The 26,160-nt window shown below is 35.6% G+C and overlaps 1 protein-coding gene across 2 annotated transcripts in view; it reads left to right on the top strand.

Moving 5' to 3' along the window:
- The window catches only part of GLRA3 (glycine receptor alpha 3), a gene marked incomplete at both ends in the record, with an annotated part of 80,892 nt that extends 55,052 nt beyond the window's left edge, over positions 1 to 25,840 (top strand). The window contains 4 exons of one of the 2 annotated variants that reach the window (XM_082051229.1): positions 3,739 to 3,876; positions 14,917 to 15,131; positions 16,515 to 16,661; positions 25,571 to 25,840. In XM_082051229.1, the coding sequence (XP_081907355.1) occupies positions 3,739 to 3,876; positions 14,917 to 15,131; positions 16,515 to 16,661; positions 25,571 to 25,840 (770 nt within the window). Of the gene's footprint in view, positions 1 to 3,738; positions 3,877 to 14,916; positions 15,132 to 16,514; positions 16,668 to 25,516 lie in introns of both variants that reach the window. The other variant, XM_082051228.1, reaches the window with a different exon arrangement.
- Between the last annotated feature and the right edge of the window lie 320 nt (positions 25,841 to 26,160).

Raw genomic sequence — 26,160 nt, 5'->3', positions numbered from 1 at the left:
TACAGACAATTAAATCATTTCATTTTCATTCCTGTAAAACTCATTTTAGCAGTGGATAGTCAAGCCTACTCTTTTAATCTAGATGAGTAGAGACCTTTGTTGCAGCATCTAATCATTTCCACTTTGCAAATGTAGTCCTCAGTACTGCAAATACCTATGCATGAAAGATCTGTATAGTCTCACTGAACTCAGGCAGTGGCATCAGCATTTTAAATTTATCCAAATAATTCTAATACTGTAAACTTTTATGACTGGCAAGTCTAGGTTCCTAAATCTAAGAAGTGACACTCTGCCCTTAAGGCTTCAAAATTTCCATTACCAAAGCTCCCTACACTTCTGCTGCTTGCTGTGCACTTAGCCCTCCCACCCCTCATTGATGCACTAAGCAATTTGGTGTCTTACCCACATCAGGATCATAAGTCCCTACTTTGTTGCCGAGACTGAAGTTTAAGGTAATTTCATAATCTGCCATGATGTCTTCTTTTGTGCAGGGAATCAAGTCACTAGTTACATTAATCAGCAGAGCTACCAAAAGTAGGGCACTAGAACATTGGTTTTAAGGCCCATTGCATTTATAACACTATATACCTAAACTGTAATACTATATATACTGCAGGATGGTAACCACTGACTGTTTTAAAGGGCTATTTCAACAGAACTGCCTTTTTCCCCTTACACACAGTAGACACAACACCATGAGCATTCTGAGTGTTAAGTACTATGCTATTCAGCAGGTCGTCTTCTTAAAATTAATTAAAAACCAAAAATATTTTCCTTTTTTTGAGATATTAGGGAAGCTCGGTTAGCTCAATTAGTCTTACTGTTCCTCCTGAAAATTTTTTAACACTGACTAATGTGGGATTTAGCCCTTTTGTGCATAGAACATCCTGGGGTGGGCCTAGGATATGAACTGCAGTTTTTTCTTGCAAATTCCCCAATTCTGCTGTATTTCTGCTGGTGACTAGATAGTTTCCACTGTAGTGCCTCTCCCTTTTCTCCATGCCAAGCAGAAAGAACAATGCAGTAGTTGGAAAAAAAAAAAAAAAAAAGAGATTGTCAGTTTATTTGGAACTATGCCAAATAAAATGTTTTCAGCTGGAAAATCAAGAATACCCATCTTTGTTAGCACTGCTCACTAAAGAAAATTTAGGGACAAATTTGTGTGATCAAATAGTTCAATATGCTCAAATAATTTATGTTTTCTCACTTCCCTAATTATAGGACTACTATAAGATTTTAGATTTCCCTAATTCAGTGGGTACATTTGACTGGGTCATGTATTTCACATTTAATAAAGGCACAAAAAATTTATTAGAGATTTAGTTTAAGTTGATTTAATTTAACATACCTAGTAGAAATATCATATATATCACACTATTTTAAATTTCTTTGGTATAACAAACTCAGATCTCCATTAAGTTCCTCTATATTTTAAGACACATTTACTTTATAATGATGATCTTGACTTACAGAACTACAGTTATAGCTTTACCATTCAATACTGTATTTGGGTGTTTAAAATATAAACATGATAAAAATTAATTACTACATTGGTATTTTGCATACACTGATATTATTTTTAATAGATTGCACTATAGAAGAACTACTTGTCAGGGTAGATAATCAAAATTAAAAGCATGCATTAGAGACTAGCGAATCTGATCTGGTGAAACAAATTTTGACGCAGCAGTTGTTTCATGTCAGTTCAATGAGTTTTACTCAGGGGATATCACTTCTGGCCATAATCTACATGCTTCAAATGATAATTTCCTTTACACACAACTGCTTTTTGTCTGAGTTCACGAAAAGTTTGATAAGAGCTATACTCTGATTTTTCATAGTTTATGGCATTTAATAATGAATCTTAAGATCGTGGTTATGGAATGTCATGCATTTAATAATACAAAAAAATAAGTGTTTCTTCGCACAGTTAACATATACTTGTAATGACTTGAGTAAGGTGTGAACTTAATTAAATACTTATTCAAGAGGATACGGTCTCTTTTTAACATATTCATCCAGCCACAACAAAATACCAAAGCAAAGCAACAGTCAGCCTGAGTGCCTGCAAATACCTTGTATAAAGGCTTTCCACCACCCACCCCCCCCCCGGCAAAAACAAAACAAAACACCAAAGAAACAAACCAAACCAAACAAATAAAAACCCAAAACAAAACAAAAAATAACAACAAACACCACCGAACAAAACAAACAAAACTACCCACAACCAATCTAGAAGCAGAAAGAGGTGCTTAAAACAGTTTTATATTTTTAAACACTGATTCTTAGCTCATAGGTGCATTCAACATAGATGAGAAAGGATGAAGTGTGTCTCAGATTTGAGGTCAGCATAACACAGCATTATGAATGAATAGTATTAATAGAATTATCCAGAGAGTAATGAAGTCACTGAATATAACATGAGAGACTATGCCCACACACTACTAAAGAGGTTATTTTCTTCACTAGAACTTGACATTTCAGTATTTGTGGGAAGAGAATTACTCTTAGAAAGTTCTGCACATTATACTTTGAACATTACTTTGTTACCGAAATGTTAAAAGATACTTCCAGTTATCCTACGGTATCCTCAACAGCTCATTAGCATTGGACTAAAGCAGAAAGTAAATATTGCAAAGAAGAAAAATAGATAAATGAAACCTATATAATTCAGATGTAAAATTTATTCCCTTTTCCTTTTGGTTAAAGCTATTGTATGTGGCTCAAGTGTACCCTTGTCCTTCAAACTATTACAAAAATAGAAGTTACAAAGTTTTAATTTCAATCTTAAAAACTCACTTTGTCCAAATCTATTAGATGCTGAGAAAATCTTAACGAAACCTCAATGAGAATAGGAAGACTTTTCTTTCCCCTGTTGTCATTATCAGACAAAATTTATTCATTAAAACTACACAGCATAAATTGCCAGGGATATACTGGGAAGTTAATATATCACATATTAAGAGGAAGTAGAGCTATTTTCCCAAATTATATCCCTTGCAAATGTTCAGCTGAGAGGGAAACAGAGGGGAAAAAGTATTTGCCCTTTACAAAGTCTGGCTTTTGATTAGTACTTCTACTACAGCTCTTGCTGTTTTATTTGATCTTATACACACATGCATGAGGTACACATAAGGGCAGGAATCTGAATATTAAAACTGAATGCCTTTTAATATCATAATATGTCACAATCAATTGCTTTCCCTTGTTTTGTACCAGTTTCAGAGAAAAGTATTTTTTCAATTCAGCTAATATCTCACTCCTGCAGAAATTTTCATTCATTGTGCTCTTTGAAGCATTTGCACCTAACAGTTCAAATTGACATAAAACCATAAACATGGTTTTGACAATCCATCATTTCACCTCAGATAAAAGGAGAAGGAGATCTGAGTGTGAAGGCCCTATTTTAACCTTCATGGTCTGGGGAGGGTAAGATTTTCCCAAGCACCTACAAGAGCTGGATGTTTATCTCGTTTTGATGCTTTTGTTAATTCCATTCATATACAATCTGATAACTAAGATTTCCAAAAATATGCTTAAAACTGTTTTGTTTTGTTTTCTAGTTCAGTATGGTATAGAATGCAAATAAAACTTTGTGATTAACAGGCACAAGCAGATCCCATGCTTTATCTCACTTTCATGACATTTACTTAAGCCATCACTAGTTGGCATGTCCCTGATTTTCAAAGTTTGCAACTGACTTAGAATTCATTTGCCTTTTTTTTTTTTTTTTTGTAGTTGGATACACAATGAATGATCTCATTTTTGAATGGCAAGAAAAGGGAGCAGTTCAAGTAGCAGAAGGCCTCACTCTGCCGCAGTTTCTGTTGAAAGAAGAAAAGGACTTATGTTACTGCACCAAGCATTACAATACAGGTAGGAAAGCATATTAGTGATTAAAACTTGAAAGACTTCTAACATTTATTGTTATTTCAGAGAGTTTTGGTTGGTTGGTTTGTTTTTTTTAACATTCTCACTGAAGTCCCAAGAAGATTAACACGTACAGGCGTGCTGTACAGTCTTAAATAACTGACACAATGAAACAAAACTACCTGAAGGCTGATGAAACTTCTCTTTCAGTAAACTTAAGGAAGTACATAGTTGAAATAATTCAGAAGCTATTCAGTCAGGAGTTTTAGTTTTACAGTGGGTGCAATGACCATGTCTCCACTGTGGGACCCGAAACATTGCTGACATTCAAAGGTCCATCTTGGGCACTAAGCAGGAAAAAGGGACACAGGGCTGCCAAGCTAGCCGTCCCTGCCCCAGTTCTTACAGCAAGGGGCAACACAAACAAGCTGAAAGCTTCCTTAGTGTACAATGGCCAGGTGTTCAAATTAGATGTGGCCTTTCTGAGTTGAAGCCTTTGTAGAACTGCAATGTTAAACACATAATTTCATAATTATGTTAAACACATAATTTTAATTGTAAAAGGAGGGAGGTAACATTATTAATATAATTATTTTTAATTGTAAAAAAAAAAAAATCTCAGTAACTGGACAAGCATAATAATACACACGTAGCAAAGGCTAAGAACACATGGCTTCCATCTTCTTGTAGGAGAGAAAGAAAACAAAACACACCAAACCTAGAACTCTCTCATTCTAATCCATATCTGGTTTAATTTCTGCTCTGCAATATGATTCTTAATAAATCAAACGTATCTTGAAATTCTAGTTTAGACCTGACTTATTTAGATTCTGCTGAAATGGTGGAACAGATAAAATTCAATAGATGGCATTCACAAGGAATGTCCTGTAACAATCAAAATTAAGAATGCTTTTCAACACTGAGTTTTAGCACAGCTGCCATGGTGCCCTAAAGGAGGGAAAGGTCCTCTAATAATTTCCATTTGGAGTGGAGAGATATTGAGACATTTTGAAGAGTTCCCTAAAACAAATAGGAAATACATAGCATGCATTTGTACTGTACAAATACTAATATCTGGCTAATCCTTAAAAACCTTCAAGAAATGGAAAAACATATCCTATAGCAGGTTGCTTTTTTCACTCAAACATCCCTTTGTTAATGATAGCAATGAAATTAAGATTTTTCCTTTTGTTATAATTGGTAAGATAAACAAGAAAATCTTATTTTCCTTATTTTTCTCTGTTTCCCTTGAGATACGTAGCCAACCTCTTCTTTCTTTTTAGGACACTTCTGCTTTTGTTGCATTTTAACATGCCTGTAACTGTACTTTCATTAACTATATAACAATACTAACAAATGAAAATTCATGGTAGAAAGTATTGTCATTTTTCCAAAGTTAATTTGTACAATACGATGGATCAAAAAAATCAATGAAGAACTAAAACATTACTGTGGTACTGAATTTGATATTGAATGGAAACCTGTCTTTAAAGGTCAGAATTTCCAGTGATTTCCAAATATCTCTCCAAACATCTCATCCAAAGCCAAACTGTACTCTTATTCATGTCTGAGAATTTCAATTACAATAATCATAGCTCAAATATTTTTATTTTGACTAAAACTCAGTTTTTGCAATATTTTTGAGCCACTACATTTTTCTTCATTATCTAAATTTCAAGCTTATTAAGATGGTATTAGTTTTCTTCCAAGCAGAAATAGGAAAACATGCTAGGCCTAGGCATAACACACTGGGTTGCATAGGGTTGGCTTACGTCTACTGTTGTCTTTATTGTGGCCCTAAACAGAGCTGAGAAGTGGGAGGAACACCTTATTAACTGCATGTGAGGTCTCATGACTCTCAAAATGTGCCTGCAAGACAAGTGTGCTTGTCCTTGTGAACTGCTGTTACATTTAGGTGGGAGAAGGGGTTTACCATCGTGACTCTAGAGGATAGCATGGCCAGTCTGTTATATCTCTGTATTGCTTTGGCCAAACTGCATTTCTGTGGCCAAACAGGTGCTGCCCACAATCTCAAAAAGGTGGCTGAAGTTTGTGCCTCTAAGTAGAAAAATAATTGGTCCATTTAATTTGTCCATAAAAAGTCAAACCATCTACTAATACAGAAAACTTGGAAGCTTGAATGCATGTACCCACTGTGCGCTTCAGGATGGAGACTTTAAAAGATGTCAGCAAATAAAAGAAAATTGCACAGCTGTGGAACCTGCATATAACTCGCAGGGGGAAAAAAATACAATGCTGCCGGCAAAAGGGTATGTCCTCACCTGAGGAAGCAGTGGAGTGGCCCACTCTGAGTTACAGTACAAAAATTACAGGTACAAATCTCATGCAGGTCTACATCTATTGTGACATTCTCCTCTTCAAAATAACAGTATTTTCACCAGAGTTTTTTTGTTTCTTTGTTTGTTTTAATTTAAGTCTTCAGTATGAAGTTAATCAAGTTAGAAGGGTTTGGGTTGATTTCTAGGAGGGTGGGAGTGCCTTCCACATCTTTGTTACAACCAGTATTATTAGCTACTGTGGGTAGTCTAAAAAACCCTAAACATTATATTAAAAAACAACAACTAAGAGTTTATTTTCCTACATTATTTCACTCAGATATGTGACTAATAATGTGCTTTCTTAAGCCTCCTGGAATGAGATACTGTAGACAGATACCCCTTTAGGATACTCTACAAGAAACGAACAAAAAAATTTTCAAAACTAGAAACAAATCCTATTTCTCTGGCCTATGACAGATTAGATAAAATTAATTCTTAAAAGAACATTAAGCAACTGCAGCTGGTATGCAATAAGTAACCAAAGAAGAGTTTTCAATTTAAATTTAGTTACAACACAGGACGGAAAGCTCTTCTGAGACATCCTGTAAAACAGAAAAAAAAAAAACAAACCCAGAAGTTCCCCTGTGAAACAAATTAACATGAAGCTTCAGGACAGTATGTGGAAACTCATCAGTGCATGTCTCATCAGTGTTTCATGCCCAATTGAAAATGGATCACCGCAACCACAGCTTGAAAAATCAACTGCTTCTAAATATAGAAACAGAACAATTTTGGCAACAGTACAGCATAATGGCTCATCAAGTCTTGTGTTCTGAAGCGACGCAACGTTTCTGATCATTTTTACGTTTTTGCACCCACTGACATATCCTCAGTGACAAATTTGGGAAGTAAAGTAGAATCAAACAACCAGAAAAATCACAACATGTGAACCATTTGCATTACAAGGAAGGTCTTGCTTTATCACATCCTTATTCACTTCATTTCTCAAACACATTCTTCCCCTGGGCTTTTAGGCAACACACAATTTTACTTTCAATCACAGCTGCAAAAAAAACAATATATGATAGTATGAATGTACACATAATAGCATTGGCTAACAGGCACAAACAGAAGTACTTGGTCTTGGCTTTATCCTCACACCATGGATAACACACTAGCCCTGTGCTAAAATGGTGCTGCTCAGAACTGTCTTATGTCTGTTGATGGCTTTTGGCTAAAAGTATTGGCTGTAGCCGTCCTGGAAACAATGGAGCTATGGTTGCTACACTCACAACCAGAACTGGTGGGTTCTGTCTGTGGCTATTTCTGATAACTGTGTATCCTTAAATCTGCGATCTCGATGAATACCCCGCTTTCTTCACTCCACATTCCCCGTTCAGCCTCCTAGCACATACATGCCAAACATGATCTTTTCTCATGGCCCCTTTGGTTCCCGCTAGGGTCAAACAAGTTGCTTAATGATCTGTAGATGGTGGCCCTTCTAGGTCCTAGCTTCAATTGACTTTATTCCTTATATTAGGTCATTTTGCTGCCAACATGATAGGGATGAAGGAAGACATAGCTTTGACACCTTACTCTGCCAACAAGTACTTAACTCCTACTTGTTTTGACAAACATCTAAACCACTACTTTTCAGATTATAATAGCAGTGATTTTTAAGCCATGACTTTTTAACCCCTTGGCGTTTTTTTCACAGACTTATCAGAAAAAGTAGTTAGTACTTGCTATCCAGGAGATATTATAGGGGTGTGAAATCTTGGAAGCTGCTCATTCCTTCACTGAAAAACGAGAAATTATAAACAGTTTGAAAAACAGAGGCTATGACAGGCTGAGGACATGACCATCCCTAAACACACAAAACAACACTGCCTGACTCCCGTGGGGCATTTTTCTCTGCAAAAAAGATATTTCAGTTGTCACCCCTGCACCAATCAAAATTTAAACATTCTACCTTAAAGATTCATTGAATAAACATTCATCAACTGTCTTGGAAATAAAGACTTTACATCTCGATGTCCTTGCTATTCTATGTTGCTATCAGTTTCTCCTTAGTCTCTACTTCTCCCCTCTCTGCCCCTGCTAGCACAGTGCAGCACAAGTCTGGAATCACGAGACTCAATATCCATTCTGGTGACTTCTCTTCAGCCCTCTATTTGCCAGGCTCCTAGGCCTTTCCTGTAGAACTGCTACCCACCCAGTCCATCCCCAGCCTGTACCAGTGCAGGAAGTTACCCCATCCTCATCTCAGAACTGTGCATTGTCTTTGCTGACTGTCATGATATTGTGATCAGTCCTGCAGCCTATGAAGATCCCTCTGAATGGCAGCTTGGTAATCCATTCTGAGAGAGATGGGAATTGCAAATGAAAATTTCATCAAGCTGAAAAAAAAAAAATAGTTGCACATTTCCACATTTATTGTCAACTTTCTTTTCCTGTGGTCATTAGCAGTCTTACACCAATGTTAAGTTCACCACCTGCCCCACAATTTTTTTCCAAACAAGCTATGTCCTTTGTTTCCAAACAAGTTACTTGAAGTTACTTCCTTCCTAACCAAAAATTTATCTAGTCAATGGCAAGTGACAGCACCAGCACTGACATTCCCCATTATGCCACTGATATCTGCAGAGTGTGATTTGAAAGACAAACTGAATGGTAGCACATTGCTATAGTCGTTTTGGGAATCTTGGCTTCAGATACATAGATGCTACTCATATATATGAAGAAACATCTAGTTCTACATGCCAGGCACTCAAAAATCATCATTTCTAGTCAGGCTGCATGATCGTAGATACAGCCTGAAAGTTTTACAATGAGGAAAAGGCAGGTACTTTTATAAGCAGTTTTTAATCAGCAAAATATACTCAAATTGCAATTTATATTTCAGTGTAAATTACAAAAAGTGTCTGGAGACTATACTTACCAAGTGTTTTTTTTATTATCCTGTCTCCTTCTTAGAGAGGTATGACAATAATTTCAGCTAACTCTACTTATATGTAATCAGTTTTATAGATACAGCTTCTTGAAATAACCAGCTTTGCACAAACACATAATTTATAGATTGTCTTGTTTATTTATGAAATTTTATCATGGGAAGTTAGAAGGACAGACAGTACAGTTGTATTTCTGTAATAAGTAAAGCAGAATGCCTCTCAAATGACAGTGTAACATTCTAGGAGGAATAAAAAGGAAGTCTTTTTATTGAACAGGATAAACTCAGCTAGACTGCTTGCCTAGTAGTGATTCTAATAACAACTCAACCAGGAGAGAAAGTAAAAGGAGCAGTACTGCCTCATAGGAAAGTCAGTTTATGGATTTCCTACTCCTTCTTCATGGTCTCTGTGAAAATCATCTGCCACTATGATTATGGTGCGATATACAACACACTGTACTTTGTTTCCAAGTGAGGTTAATTGTACTCTTATTTTAGCAGATGCAGAGCTAAATTAAAGCCCATAACAAAAGGCAGATGGAAAGTGCTGGTAGTCTGTGTCACCCCTCTTAAGGCAATACAGTTTTATTTCATTCAGAGATTATGTCTGTTTTCAGCCAAACAGTTCCATTAGAATGTAAAATTGTCCTCAGAAAAATTATTTCAATGTTAATAACTTAATTTAAAAAAAAAAAAAAAAAGCTTTCTATTTGGGGTTTGGGTGCACTTTTTTCATAATCCAGTTTGTCTGAGGACACTTGGAGCCAATACTCTCACTAAAGACAACCACCATTGCCAGGGTGATTCCATCCTATGTGCTAGATAACCAGATAACTTAAAGTATTAGGGCTCACATATGCAGGGCACTTAACAAAAGCCTTGATTAATTACATGCCGAATGATTTTGTTTCAGGACAATACTGATCAAAACTTCATCTGTCTGGGGCTCCGCCACACATACATGAAAGACAAGCTTTCTACTACCTAGCACACTGAAGTGTTCCAACTCAGGATGAGTACCAGCATCAGCATTAAGGAAGGGTTGGAAAAATATAGCAAAGGGAAAGTCTGTGGAGGCCTGCAGCTACATCATACCACATATATCTCATGAGCTATTCCCAGTGTGTGTTGTGCTGCAATAAACATTTGTTTTGAGTAAATCTTGGTCCTTTTTTCCTTCATAAAAAAGTACAGAGAGTAGACAAGAACCCTCCGAGCATTGCAATGGTAACTCTTTTGTGAGAAACTGGGAATCCAAGGTATTAAACATCAGAAAACAGTCAAAGTCATAAAGTGCAGTATCCATATTGCATCAATCCATACAAAATCTGTTTCTTGAGTCCACCTGTTATTCTGTCATAGAGTCATTAGCTTTTGCTTTTAGAAGAGAGGACTGTCTTTACTTTTCTCTCTATAGAGCTGGTTTTTGCAATCTTTTCCACATAAAATTAGAAACTGGTATTTTTGCAAGTCTGAAAATGATAAACACCACAGAGGTACAGAATAGGACCTAGAAATAAATAATCTGTCTAACACAACTTTCAAGCTCAGATTGAGCTTTAAAGCTTAGGATCTTTATGGAGAGTAGAGAAACTGAGCTGCTTAAGAAAGGGATTTCCAGAAGACAGAAAAATGGGAGAGGCCCTGTATTGTATTAAGGGATCTAAATCTAAATCAGCCATTTAGACTAAGCATATCCTAGCCACTGAAGAAGTCTTTCTCCTTCCCTGCTCCCTTCGTACTTAATTTCATGTTGAACCTGCATCTCTAGTTATTTTTCAAGGGGGAAAATACAGTGCTAGATGAGAGGATCATCATCACGGTTCAATTGCCCCAGGACTCTGTTAGCAAATCTCCATAGTTAACAATATTTTGACCCTTGGGCTGGCTGTTTGTTGGTCATCAGTCGCTGCTAAAGACAGAATTGTGTAGCCTACACCCATATTAGCAGATGTGTTGGAATCAGAATATACAATATCTGCCTTCCAGATCTAAGATTTGTATTCTGCAGGGCTCCATAAAGATTTATTCAGATTTGCTTAACTTTGTTCAGTTCAATTTTGGTAAGCCTTATATCCCTCTATTCAGCAAGCAAAACATTCTTATTTTAAATAAATAGTAAATTTTAAGTAAACAGTTTAATGTAATTTCATTAAGCAATATAGTCTTTAGGCCACAGTCCTCCCACATCCATTAAAAAATTGTTCTTCTCAGGTTACTCACAGTTAGCTACAGCACCAACCACCAAAGAACACATGTAAAAGAGAAAAATGCACCACCACATGCATATATACCAGTACATTCACTTCATGTGTATAGGTACGTCATTCAGCAAGGCAGCACTTTTAGTGCATTTAGCACACTTGAATCCCTGGTTAGTCTAGACTTACAAACACAAAGAACATTACCTCTATTTCAGGGAAAAAAAAAAAAATCCTTATTTTTTAGGAAGCCCTCAATAGCCATTCTTTCTTTTGCATTACAAAAATGTGTCCATTTTATGGATTGTGCGCACATCTATATTTAGCTCTGGTCTGCAACTACCATCAGGCCTTAATTTCTTAATCAGCCTCTGCAAAACCACAATATCACAAAGGTTTCATATACTCCTCCTAGCCACTTTCCATGACATTTACAGTGCACATCAGAATGAACTTGAGCTTACCTTTTCTGTATTGCAAATGAATTATTAGAGCAATGTTCTTAGCTGCTTGCCTGTCTCCTTCCCCAGCTGAGATGACTTCACGGGTATGTCTCTTCTGATCCACTCAACCATCCAGTTAAATAGATTAAACCACGGCTAACCTGGCTTTGCATTCAAAATGGAATGCATGAAGAGAAAGGAGACTCAGGGCTGGTTTCAGCTGGGGAAAAAACAGCACAGCCTCTGCTGGTTGTCTCCTAGCTGAAGCTCACATTTGCAGGTGCAAATAGTTTCTTTCAATTATGCTTCATTAGCCAAGGTTATGCAGGTGATTCTGATCACCTTCCACACTTAGACCTGCAACTGCTGCAACTGCAGCACTGAGACTGATACTGACTTCCAGTTTCTGCCTTTCTCCAATATTCAGCAGTGGAGTAACAGAGAGAAGCCTCCAATCTCCCTGGAAACTTGCCACATACTAATTTTTCAGTGTTACACTGGAACATAGCAGATGAGGAACACAGTGATCTTGGCTGGGAAGCAGGAGACATATGACTGGCATGTCCATAAACTCACTGGACATAAGAAGAAGGCAAGAGTCTAAGTCATACATTCTGTAGTTAAGCAAAGGTGTTTTTCCACCCAGAGACACACTTCACTTGCTTTTTTTTTTTTACTTTAACCAATGATGTTTGTGATGTTTACAAAAATACAAAACCAAGCAAAAAATTGTTCAGTACAATTTCTCTAACATGTCACTCAGTCCTAGTTCTGCTCTCTTCATAATCCCATCTCTTTTCTCTCCTTCTCTGTGGTTACAATATATTCCACTGGCACTTCTTTCATTCAGAATCTCTTTCATTTTGTTCAAGTTCTGTTGTCCACAGCTATTTTTCTCTTTCTCCTTAGTTCAGACTAACCTGGCAAACTTCCACCTACATAAAAGTAGTTCACATCAGAGCTAGTGTGTTATTTATTGCTCCCTGTTTAGGATCACGGTATTTTTGTGCTGAGAGCTCTGTAATAAATCAAGCCCACTTGAGTACTCAGGCAAGAGGCTCAGATCTCTTATCTCACCTTTCTCTGGAGGAAAAAAAAATGTACAAGCAACAGCCAAGGTTTATTGATACTCTAGTTATGCATATATTACCCATTCTGGTGCTCCTTAATTTTCCTTCCTAATTTGTTTTGAAAGAATAATATAGGACTCCATAAGAAGCAAATGTTGCATGCTGAACTGTAATCATGGCTGGTGCGATGCCAAAAATGGCTTTGCAAGAGACCTAGATTTAGTTGATACATTTCTGTTGCTCCTTAGCACCATGATTTACTGTGATGTAAGAGTCCAAGGCTGCTGAATTAACAGAACAAATGTGACAAAAAAGAAATCTTCAGGGTAAGGACTGCTTTGAAGTAAGAATATGAGGCCGGTTGGTGAAGAACTTCTAGTTATGTATGGTGTGCTGAACGTCATGCAGTTATCCTTTGAAGACCCTGTAAGAGAAATGCAAGGGAAGATCCTGGTCTTTTCTGAAACAAACACCAAAATTCCCATTCACTTTGTTAAAGCAGGACTTGATCCTTTGATTGAAGCAGAAATCAGTTTTGATGCTGGGGCAGCAGATGGTTGAGACAGGATTTGGGACACAGATTTCAGGAGTGTAGATGGGATTCAGGAAACACCAGCAATTAGAAATTGAACTAATAATTGAGCCAGCAGATATAAAACTCCTGAGATATATCATGTTGTTTTAAAATTGAACATCATAACTTCCATCTTTCTAGTATTTTTTGTAGTGCCTCAGCAGAATAAAAATTTCATACAATGTCATTACTATGATACCGCAGAAAGAAGTAATGGCCTCTTAGGAGAACTATTATGAAAATAATGAAGTTTAGAAGATATTTGCAAGCACTTAATATACTTAGAAGAAAAACACTTCAGTTTGACTTTATCTGAAACTCATTTCTGCCTGCCTAACACTATTATTACAGCATAATACACAATATATTAAATTAGTATAAGATAAGCTCATAAATAAGTCTATTACATGAATTCTCTTAAATGATAAATATTAAAGCACTATTCATGTGGAATGATTTGCTGTAAGATGTCATTTTGTCGAAGAAAAATGGATTAGGAAAATATTTATTAAAAACTAATGGAAAACTTAACCAAAAAACTTCATATCACTTAAGAAATAAAGAACAAAGAACTATAGAGCTTTCTATGTTAAACTTAGAATGAGGAAATGCTTTCATTCAAATAAGGAAGAAATTTGAGCTATGTATATTTCTTTCTGTAAGAAACTGTTTCACATATATACTATTTACAGTAAGAGCATTGCCTTCAGCACCATTCATATGTGACTAATATGAGCACTGAGCAGAATTAGAAAAACCTAATGAGACCAGGTCAAGTTATGTGAAATAATCTACAGTCTACAGGGTAAAAACTAAACAATCTGGATAAGAGGGAAAAAAAAAAAAAAAGGCATTTCTATGAGAAAATAAGAGATATTTTTTTGTTCTGGTTTGGTTAAATCAGTGGAAGTTGCTTTATGATAAATATCTGGAAAAAATAGGCTATTTAATTAGCTTCCTAAAGTTCTCTAATCCCAAATTCTCAATTTCTGTTTGCATCTCAGTCGTACTTTTGAGCTGGAACAGTTTGAATGGGGATAAAGGGAGAGATTTAGCTGAATCTCCTGTTGATAACCTAATGCCCACACTGATCTCACTATATTTTTATCAAATTCATTGGATTAAAAAATATAAATTTAAGCTTGAAATTGAACCAAAATATAAAGGAGACTTTATATAACAGGAGAACAGACATTTTCTTTGCATACAGCACTATTCCCAAACAATAAGTGAAAAAACAAGTGTGATCACACAGAACTTTTCTGTGTCATAATGAATTGTGTTATGCTTTTTATAAAGAAAGAAGAGGTCCAGAGGCTAGAGAATTCTAAAATTTTCAGTTTTTTCTTTCCAGTAGATACACCTGTTATAATGGGGACCACGTATATTAAACATCACTGAAGAGAAATCAAAACATTCATCTTTCATTAGAGAACAGATATATTTGACCATGTGTGAATTCTTTAAAGTGATGTTGAAAGTGAAGAATATTCTATTTCTATTAAATATTTCTTCTTTGTTATATAAAGGAAAGTTTACATGTATAGAAGTCCGATTTCACCTTGAGAGGCAGATGGGTTACTATCTCATCCAGATGTACATCCCGAGTCTCTTGATTGTCATTCTCTCCTGGGTTTCATTTTGGATCAATATGGATGCAGCTCCAGCCAGAGTGGCTTTAGGCATAACAACCGTACTGACCATGACAACACAAAGCTCAGGTTCACGAGCATCTCTTCCAAAGGTACGCAGAATTTCCTTTGCTTCTACCACATCAGTACAAAGTCATAATGCTATGTGACAAACAAACACTTTCAGCCAACCTTATGTGTTTTACTTATTAGCATTTATGTATTTTCTAAAGAAGATAAGTAACTTTGAAATATTTAGGGTTTTTCTGAGTCATGAATCGAGTATATTCTATTTCTCTCCTGTCTCAACTATTTAGCCAACTGCGTATCTACTAAATTCCATAAACCTGAGAAAGTGCTGAAAGGAACATTATTCAGCACTACACAAATGCTGCTTAGCAGTTGAGTAGTTTATCCCTTTCCAGATCGCAGTATCTGATGACATGTTAGCAGACATGACTGAATTTCTAAAGGTCATAGATTCCAACCTGTTCTCAATGATATTCCTTTCCCAAAACCTGCCTACATTTTTAACTCAGTAGTTACAAATGCATTTACATTAAAATGTGGAAAAATGTGAACCTAAATAGCTTCAAACAATTGCATAAAGAACAGTTCACTACACTATATAAATAGCTTAAAGTATATTTCTGTGATTGACTGTTTAGGTTTCTGACTTGGCATTGCTTTAAAGGTTATTCCTTGACCATCTTCGTGTACCATTTCAGTTAATAGAAATAAAACATATACAATAAAAATACACAAAGTCCACTTCTGTATTAGTTTTAACATGGTATTATTAGGTTGGTTAATTTTTTTTTTCTAAGTAAAATAGATACTCCTAACAGAGCTCTTGCAAATCTGCACACAGAGAGGGAACAGGCTGTACTTTCCTACTTTCAAATTATGTCCTGCAGCTGAGTTTGGCAAGAAAAGATTGCAAGGAGTTAATCTACTCTTTAATTGATTTTTCAATACTTCCACTGTGTCAAAATTACAGGACTAATTTGAACTAATTTGAAAGTTACAGGACTAATTAGCAGAGAATGAACATATCAGAGTTCTCCCTCTATCTCCCATCTTCTAATTTCTATTCCAGGAACTTTAAATTGGATCCATTGTAGTACAACATTTCCCACTGATGCCACTATAACCTATTCTCTGGTTCTTTAGTATCATTCACAGATCTCAGTGGGACAAATGGATTAAGAGCATGTGCTTCATGTGGATTATTTAGCTTACAATAAAACACACAGTACACCATGAGGAACTGTTAATGACGTAAACAGCAAACACATTTTGTGAAAGACTACATTTTTTTGAAAAAACATTTAATGCTTACAGATTGAATTCTTGCCCTCTTATCATCTGGCTTTCATGTTAAGTTTTGTTTGAGAAAAGTAATGTTGGGAAGTGGAGACTAATGTGCTTCCTCCTGACATGAAATACTGAACTTCACATCTGTGGTTTTAATGTATTCAGTCTTCTCTTCCTAGGTGTCATATGTCAAAGCAATTGACATCTGGATGGCTGTGTGTCTGCTCTTTGTATTTTCTGCACTTTTGGAGTATGCAGCTGTAAATTTTGTGTCAAGGCAGCATAAAGAACTTCTGCGATTCCGACGCAAGAGGAAGAAGAACAAGGTACAAGTAACAGTATTCACAAATTTGAGAGTCTGATAATGATTTATGCCAGAATATAGGGTTAATTTGGTAAACATACTGCAGCTTAAAGTGGTAATATAAATAAAATGGCAGCACAGAATGAAATTCACCATAGACAGAGGGTCACTACAAGGACTATGCACTGCATAAATCCAACTTGAATTCTCAAAAGAGGGATTAAGAGGGATTTAGATGAGGCATGGGCCATGTGGGAACCATCTGCACAAACACAAATTTGGCTGTGTAAGAAGAGTTAGATTATACCTCAGTGGATGAATGTTACTGGTACTTGCAGCAGTTTGTACTACATAGAGATTCAATAATGTTTCCTAATGTCATTCTAGTATTCAGTTCAAATCCTTAACAGGTGTTTTTCATGTAAATATTTTTAATATATGTAAATACTTATGAATGTTTAATACAGATAAATACTTCTTCAATTAATATTATTGGTGGAAGAACAAACATTCTACTTTAAAAGGATGAGAATGTGTTAATTTAGTGTGAATTGTTTATAAAACTAGTCAGAAACTTTAATACAGTAATGATTATTAACATTTATTTTATACCTGAATCTATCTAGACTACCAGTAACATAAATCACTAGCAATGTGCAAAGTGAAACAGCTAAGTCTACAGGTTTGAATTCTGAAGTCTGCAGTTAAATCAAACAATAAGCAAAATTTCTTACAACAACATATAACTCCTACTTTTGATTTTTCAAGGAGTAAATATTTCTCCAACCTACTCATTAAATGAGCACCCACTACTGGTGGCATCCAGAGCCTTTGCACTGGCTTTCAATCACTATCTAGAATAAAACTGTGGCTGAAAGTCTAACTGTAAAAACATGACAGTTCAGCCATCTTCCATTCTTGAAGACTTACCTCAATTTACTGCTTACATCACAAGGAAAAGACATTTTACAGATTGTTTCCCTTTTACTTAGAAGATATTGAAATCTATAAGTCTATAAAGCCTACCTAAGGAGTCTCTGCTAGCAAGACTCCATGTCAAAAGATAGGCTGGACAGTCAAATGAAAATGACATTTTCATACATTTGCCTGTTTGAACGTGTCGAGTCCTAGACTTCTTCAGGTCCAGAGAGAAACTCAAGTGCCATAGCCTAGAGGATGATTCAGACTGCATGTACCTGCTTTTAACATTTGTCCCTGTGAAAAATGTGCTTTTTTTCTTTCAGCTGACAGTAGCAGAAAAAACGCTTTCTGAGACATGTAGGAGGAAAGCAGCATTTTTGTGACAGGGTGTTTGCTTTTGAAATATGGCAGCTCTCTGAAAGCTGCTTAGGGGAATATAGGGAATGGGACTACTGAGGATTATCAGGCAGGGAGCAGGTGAGCCACAACAGATCCATCATGTATCAAATATGAACACCTATGGTGAGTGATATGTGTTACAGTGTCTTCCAGATTTCAGGTAAATTTATCATATTCAAATTCAGTGAAATAATTTCACTTCCTTAAATACCTGACAATTATCATAATTGATGGGTTAGAAACTGGCAGGTAATATTACCTTCCTTTCTCAGATTCAAACCAAATCTCTTTCTAGCCCTCCCTAGCATGATTTCAAACTCACCAAAGAAAATCAGCAATCACAATCAATGAAATTTCAGCCTAGAGGTATGGTAGGAAGGATCCACAATATACAAAGCACTTCTAAGAAAAGATCACTTAATAAAAAAGTATCCCCATGAATATTCTCATTGACTTAAGTGGTTTGTCCAGTCAGTGAATCTCATATTGATATTTTTTAATTCACACTTTAAAGTTCTTATTCTAATTTTATATCTCATTAGACATTAGTCTTCTAGCTTCAGGTAGGTTGCCTGCTTAGTTCTCACAAAATGAGAGGATTAGATTTAGTAACTCCAAGGTCTACAGTAAAGTATCAAGTACTCCCTTTAGATTCTGAAGGATGAAGACATGCATTTCAATACTTTACTTCATAACATACCCAGGTGAGGGTATTAACTATCTTCAGAGGTATATGGCGTTCCCTTCCTCCCTCTGTCTATATGTTTCATAATGAGACAGGTTTCTCAGCCTCCATTTACCAAAAAATGCTGTGTTCCCATGAAAGCTTATGATTTTGAGAAACAGTTTTCTGAAAAGGTTAATTTAACTGTACCATTCTCCACTGACTCCAGTTCTGTGTAGAGCTAGAGCCCCTGGCCAGATTTAGCCTTTGAGAATACACCTTCTCAGGCTCTAAAGACAGCTCAGCTAATTGCTTCTCTTTTTCTCAGTTTTATTAAACCATTCCTTGCACAAGTATCCTAGAACTTGAAACATTACAGCATGGAGATCTCATCTCTTACAAAAAATCGGAGTGCATCCTAACCCTCTGGTATACAAATAATAAATTATGTCTTACGGGGTAAAGAAATAAGTTAGTTACTAGCTTTCCTTACCACGAATGTTATTTATTCACCACAATTTCTAACATGCAGGCCGTGGGACTGTAATGCTCTCAGGAATTAGATTGTATTGACTTCTTAAATTACCATGTATAAAGAAATGTTAATTTGACCACAAAGTCAAATACCACAGTCAAAGAATTTAGGCTAAAAGGCTGTGTTTAAAATAAACTTCAGGGGCTTCCTTGAACATTAAATCCTATTTATTTTCAAAGTGAAAACTGCCATTTTATTCAGTATTTATGTCCAAGTAGATTAGAGAGAGAAAGAAAAGCTAGGTTAACTTATTAGACTTTCTCATCCTATATTCTTACCATCTTGGGACATTTTACAAGGATTAGGTTTTTCTACCAGGAGAATTCCAACTGATGAATACAGAATTTTTTTGAACTGGCATTTTATCTGCAAGGGTACAAGAAAATTCCTGGTGATTTGACTGTCTTTCTAAAGTCCAAAAATAAATGCATTTGGAAATGTTTCATTTCAGATGTAAGTTAACAGAAGAGAATATGTATGAGTAATATCTAATTACAATAGGGTAGCTGAAGAACTTCCAAAGTCTATTTTCTTTGTAATTAAAAAGACATACTTCTTGCAAGAAATATCTACTTTTCACAGGTAACCCTAGCAATGGTCAGATGATTGAATTTAGGTGCTGGAATGCCCTCAGGAGATCAATGAATCCATTTTCCTGACCTAAGTCAGGATCAGTTATACCTAATCTATCCCAGTCATAAAAATTCCACAAGGTCCCCTGTGACCTATTAAAATGGTTTAGAAAGTTGTCTACTCATGCCTTTTTTAGCCTCTCATGGCTTGTCTAGGATGGACACAAAGAACAGTCTACTTCATTCCTATATGTAGCCATTTGCACATTTCCATTCAATCTTCTTTTCCTTAAAAATTCCCAGCCTGTACAGTCTTTTGTGGTTTTGGTGGGTTTGGGGGGTTGGTTTGTTTGTTTGTTTTTCTCATTGTCATTCTCCTTCCCTGGAAGTTCTCCTAGTAAGTCCATACAATTCCTCAAAACTGTGTTTGCAACATGGAGCCAGTGACAGTTGAGAGCAGCTGAAGGAGCCTGAGATGCCAGTGGTACATTTGTTTATCCAGACTGGTTTGCCATTTGCCTTTTCAACAACAGTATGGTATTGACCCATATTAAAATTGTGACCTTTCCTACAGCCAGGTCTTTTTCCAGAACTTCTGCAGAGTCATTTACTTTCCATCTTATGTTTGTGAAGCTGATTATTCCTGGCTAAATGTAGTACCTTGTATTTGCACCTACCAACTCTCCTCCTGTATTTTTCAGACTCTTTGTCCAAATAATTTAATTCCATTTTAACTGCTTTTCCTAGGTTGGAGTCTCTCATAAATTTTATCAAAACTATGGGTTATTCTTCTCAGTGCTGATTAAAAACACAGGAGAACTGAAATCTCTCTCTTAAAAGCATGTCATTGAACCTGGATAAAAAACCCTGCAGTAAGTGAGTGTAGCAAACAAAATAAGAGTTGCTGAGTTTTATGAAAAATTATACAGTCATACGAAATGCAGTTATGTACAGAGCTATATCAAAACATTTTGGCATCCCAAACTCATCTATCTTTGCCATTTTCCTCATGCTTTTCCCACCTACACCCACTGCCTCTTTTCCACACCATCCAGTACATTTGCAGCCTCCCTTCCCAGACAACAGTCACAGCAGCTTCAAAGGCGATTCTTAGGTATAACTGCGCCCTCTGGCTACCGTTTTTATAGTTGTAAGTATAGACCTCGCTCGATGATACCAAATAACTAAGACAAAACTTTCAGAGACACAATCCAATTTGCACAGAATGAACAAAAATTTTGAAGTGTCTGGGATTGTGTAATAAGTAAAACCTGATATTGCAATATAATATGCAACCTATTCATTGCTGTTTTCCAATAGACATCACAATAGGAATAGGAGATTTTTCAAAAGAGTCTAATTTCTTTATGATTACACAAATGGTATAATAAATCTGGAGAACAGGGGAATTTTGGTTTCCACTTTGAGACTTCATTTGGTAGTCAGTATGTGATATGTGCTTTTGCTCTCTCAGAGAAAGAAATCTGGCCAATGAACACAACTCTTTCACAAATATATTACTAATGTGGTGGAAAGGTTCCTTTGGAATGAATGAATATTACTAATTCATTCACAGTTACACTCCTTTTGGTCTTGAAAGACAAAACAAAAAAAAATGGCAGAATTAGAAGTCGTATAGGGATCCTGAAACATACCTATGACCAATGATCAGTGCTTTTTCTTAGTTGCATTTACACTGTACAGGGAAAAAAAAAACCAACTGTGTACATATACTGAATAGCACTTTGACTTTAGATTAACTTTTAATATGTTTAGTTTTCAGAAGTATTAAATCTTTCAAATCTATTTTCAAAAATCTAAAGATCACTGTATCTTTAGTGAGGAAAATAGACATGCAAACTAGATTGTCTTTAATGGTAATCACACCTTTTTTCTTTTGTTTTCTTTTTGGTCAACCCATCCGTTTTGCTGAAAGTATTTTGAGGGAGTTCTTGATGGAAATGAAATCAGTGAATCATTGCAGCATAGCAATGGCTTGAGATGTACAGGACCTATAGACGGGACTTTGCCTCAAATCTACAGTACAAATTTAAGGGTAAACTATGAAGAAGATGTCCCATTTGTCATAATGTGATATCCAATCATTAACAGAGGCCCTGTCCTTTTGTCTGAAATAATGTCTTCCCATGTGAACTCCATATGCCTTCATTTCTACCTGTATGTGATGACGTGAAATGTTGATAAAGGTACCTCTCTTGTTAATTTCTTAATCCATTTTGATCTGTATAAATCTGAATTAAACATAGTATTAAAATTTTACTGTCTGCAACTTCAAAGGAACATTGACCTTGGTTCAAGGAGAAATTGGTTGCTACTAGACCAACATTTCAAATAAAGCTGTTTGTAGTGCAAAACAATTGAATAACATTTTTCTTCTCAAAAGTGAACAGTAAAAAAATACAGTGTTCAAATAACCAAGGCCAAGGCTTCAAATATATTTTCAAGCTGTTATTACAACCTACAGTCAAAAGGCTGAGATCTTTTCAGCCCTTGATACTTATTACTCCTCAAGAGAAATGTATGATTAAATATATGGACAGAAAACAACGTGGTCACAGGACCACAGAAAATGACAGCTTTCCGGTACTTTATAGCTAAGTATATTGTAGAACAATACCGATATGAATATAAACTAATTGAAATTATTTCCTTCAGGCCTCCAAAGAATTCTAACTTTCTAAATAAAAGTTGTTATAAAAAGTTACTTTCATTCTTGCATTACAGTTATTTAAATTAAAATTATAAAGTATTTATATATCTTTATGCAGAATAACTTTCAGATTGTTAATTCCAAAGCCGTAGGTACGAAAAGCTCATTCATACTGAACCTTTATTAAAGTTCATTCATAATGAGATTTTAAAAGCTTTATCAAAAATCAAATAAGAAATCATTAATTTTAGTTTCTTTAGTGATGATCCACTAAACAAATACACAAAAGACAAAAAAAAAAAAAAAAAAAAAAAAAAAGCTTCTTTATTACATGGAAAAAAAAAAATCAACCAAAATGCAGGACTTTTTCAGGAATCTTCACTGTGCAGATTCTCAGCTGGGACATACGGGATACTTCCATTAGATGTGTTCAACAGCTGTGAACTCAGACACATGCATCATGAGAAATATTTCTAGTCAAAATGAGGGACTGCAGCCAAGTCACTGACATTTTATAATACCTTCTAAAAAGCACTCAAAAGTCAATATCAATAATAGTAACTGCATCTTTCCTGCTTGGCACAAGCAAGCTCAGGCATGAAGCAAATTAATATTTTTTTCTGTGTTATGAACCTGCTGGAAAACTTGCAGAACCACATTTTGGGTATTCCAGCTGTTACCCCAGAAAAAAAATAATGGTGGTACCTGGCATGTTACAATGGTCCAGGAGGTGCCCTTTCCTGCACATTCATTAGCCCTGGCACTTTGGTCTGACTTGGCAAGCTCCAACCATCCTCCCTGCCCCCATGGAGACACCATTCGTCTGACACTGGACAGAAATGCTAGAATCCTAGAGGGACCTTCACATCACTTCCCCAACAAAAGAGAGCATTTCCAAGCCTTGCTTACAGACTAAATTCACGATGTCTGCAAGCAAAAATATAAGCAGGTTCCTGGCCTTTAAAACCGTTCTAAGGAATCCACCAATTCAGGCAAGCATAAAACAGAGACAGTAAATTCTTAGCATATAGTGCCTCATCCTGAAAACACACCCAACTGAAATCTTCTATGCAGAAGAATTATTATCTGTTTGACCCTGTGCAATCATAAGCATTTTTTTTTTTTCTGGAGAAGCATGAAAAGATTTAAATCTTGAATTGTATGTATGAAGGTGTTTAAATGGCAAGTTTAGTGCACATTTTCACAGTCTATATATTTGTAGCTTCTGTTAACTGGTATATAACACTACAACTCTTACAGAATGCAACTACTGTAAATATATTATTTCCCATTTCTGACAGGAGCAGAACACTGTTGTAGTAATTATATTTTGTTTTATCACGTCATCAAATAATGATCCCATCATTTTGTATTTCTGTTATTCATTTCCATATTGAAGTCAGTCAGTAATTTTTCCTCCTCCTTTATTTCATGTTATTTTTTCTTTATTTTTGTTTTTATGGGAGAATTCTAATACAGATTTGAAGTATGGTAGTTTCAGTGAACTATATTAGTCTATAAGTACATTCAATTTACATATATGAAAACCTATTGCAGTTGGGTGATAACTACAGTTTTCCTTGATGCTCATTCTGATTGCTGACTAGTTCACTTCAAACTTTGTAATTGATATGTATTGTTTTGTAGATAACTTATTCAACTAATATTGATAATAAAAACGGATTTTTTTAAACAAAGTAATTAACAATCATTCTTCTAGCAAGTACTACTCGATCAAAACTACAAATATGTTCAGAATTAATTCCCATTCCATAACATTTTCAGATGTTCCAAATGCCACAGGCATTTTCCACATGAAAGAATTGGAAGTCTGGATTTAAACTGCATTTATTGAGAAATTACATTTGTACAAAGTAAGAGCTTCAAATAAATCAAAAATGCTTCAGAATTACTGAACTGAAACACTAATTATTTGACTTGCTTTAGCAAATATTTTTTTACCCTTTTATTTTAAGCCGGGAAGAGCTTCAAAATATAAAAAATTCTCTTACAAAAGGAAAATTGACTGCTGATCAATTCTTTTTTTAATACTTGTGGAAATTATTTTCCAAAACACTTGTTTAAGAAATAACATATACACAACAGTTTGACATACTTCATAAAAGTCTGGGATCCTAAAGCAACTAGGCCAAATGAGACATGAAAAATAGGAAATCCTGGATTTAAATGAGTGTTTAAAAAATTGTGAATGCCACCAAAATCACATGACTGTCCTTGAATCGTTTACATACTGAAGGAATACATTGCAATATATGTCAGGGTCGAATTTGGCCCTGCCTTCACAGTGTATGTACCCCTTATTTGTTACATTTGTAACTCCTTTATTACTTGAGACTACCTAGAACTAGGTAAAAAGAAGTACAAAATGTGTTTCCAGACAGAAGTCACATTCTTGAAATGCATGCTATGAAAATATGTATGTCTTCAGACCTTCTACTTTTTTTTTCTGTGCCACCTGATTGAAAACCACTTTCTCTTACAGATCTCTGAATTCAGAATGTCTTTGCCTGTTCTCTGAATTAGCAGAATGATTCAGAAGAAAAATCTGGCCTTTAGCTTTCGTACACTTTGTTTTAAACTAAGACACTTTACATACTATTCTCTTTATCTGATATATTCACAGGAAACAGCAGAAATAAGGCATATAGACAAAATTAACTAAACATACAAAGACCAAATAGGCAGAATCCTTGCTAATATATTTAACATGAACATCATTAATGCTTGTATGATGAGTATCTCTAGAGGCCAGAATCCCATTTTACTAAGCAACTTAGAGAGTTAATGTCTGTTCTCTAAAAGACCAGTGTGAAGTTTACCCAGTTGAAGACTGCGTATATGTACTGTAAATTGGGAAGCTTAAACCAAATCAGAAGTGGTGTGCCTTATTACCACTAGTTTACTATGCTTTCTCTTTTCTCTAAATAGATTACAGAATCTATAAACAAATAGGAAAATTCTGTGCTTGTTAAACCTGCTGTGATATTTTTGACAGACACTGATAGGGCTGAAACTTCAACCAGTTTAGATAAATCATGGATTCAAAAAGTCACTGAGGTAATGGTGCAACACTTGCTATTTAGCAGCTGGTAAGATTTCTGTAAATAAAAAAAAAAAACTTCTTGCTTTTTTTTTTTTTCCCCAACAGGATGATGATGCGAGGGAAAGTCAATTTAGCTTTACAGCATATGGAATGGGCCCATGTATGCAAGCAAAAGATGGAGTGGCACAAAAGGGGCCAAATAATCCTGTTCAACCTGCACCAAAAAGCACTGATGAGATGAGAAAGGTATTCATTGACCGGGCCAAGAAGATAGACACAATATCCAGAGCTTGTTTCCCATTAGCCTTTCTGATTTTCAATATTTTTTACTGGGTAATTTACAAAATCATCAGGCATGAGGACATCCACCAGTAACAACATTAACACTTGCAGCACATGCAGATCTGGCTGCCATGTTCACCAAGAGGCTTTCTGTTAGAAATGCACATCAGAGGGGTGATTGGGAGAGTTAAAACCATTGAAGGTTTGGACTGCAATGTCCAGTCACAATGGAATGGAAGAATGACACCCTGAGAAGATACATCTGCTATTGCAAACTTTTTGTGTCAAACTAAATATTAACAATTTTTCATTGTAAATCACACTCTACTGAAGCTTTACTGCCAAGTATTTATACATATTGTTACATAGTGGTATAACTGTACAGTACTCTTTGATGTTCCTTAATTTTTTAA

The sequence above is a fragment of the Streptopelia decaocto genome (genome assembly GCF_964273445.1).
Source record: "Streptopelia decaocto genome assembly, chromosome: 4".
Taxonomy (NCBI): Eukaryota; Metazoa; Chordata; class Aves; order Columbiformes; family Columbidae; genus Streptopelia; species Streptopelia decaocto.
This window is presented reverse-complemented; position numbering and strand designations above follow the sequence as displayed.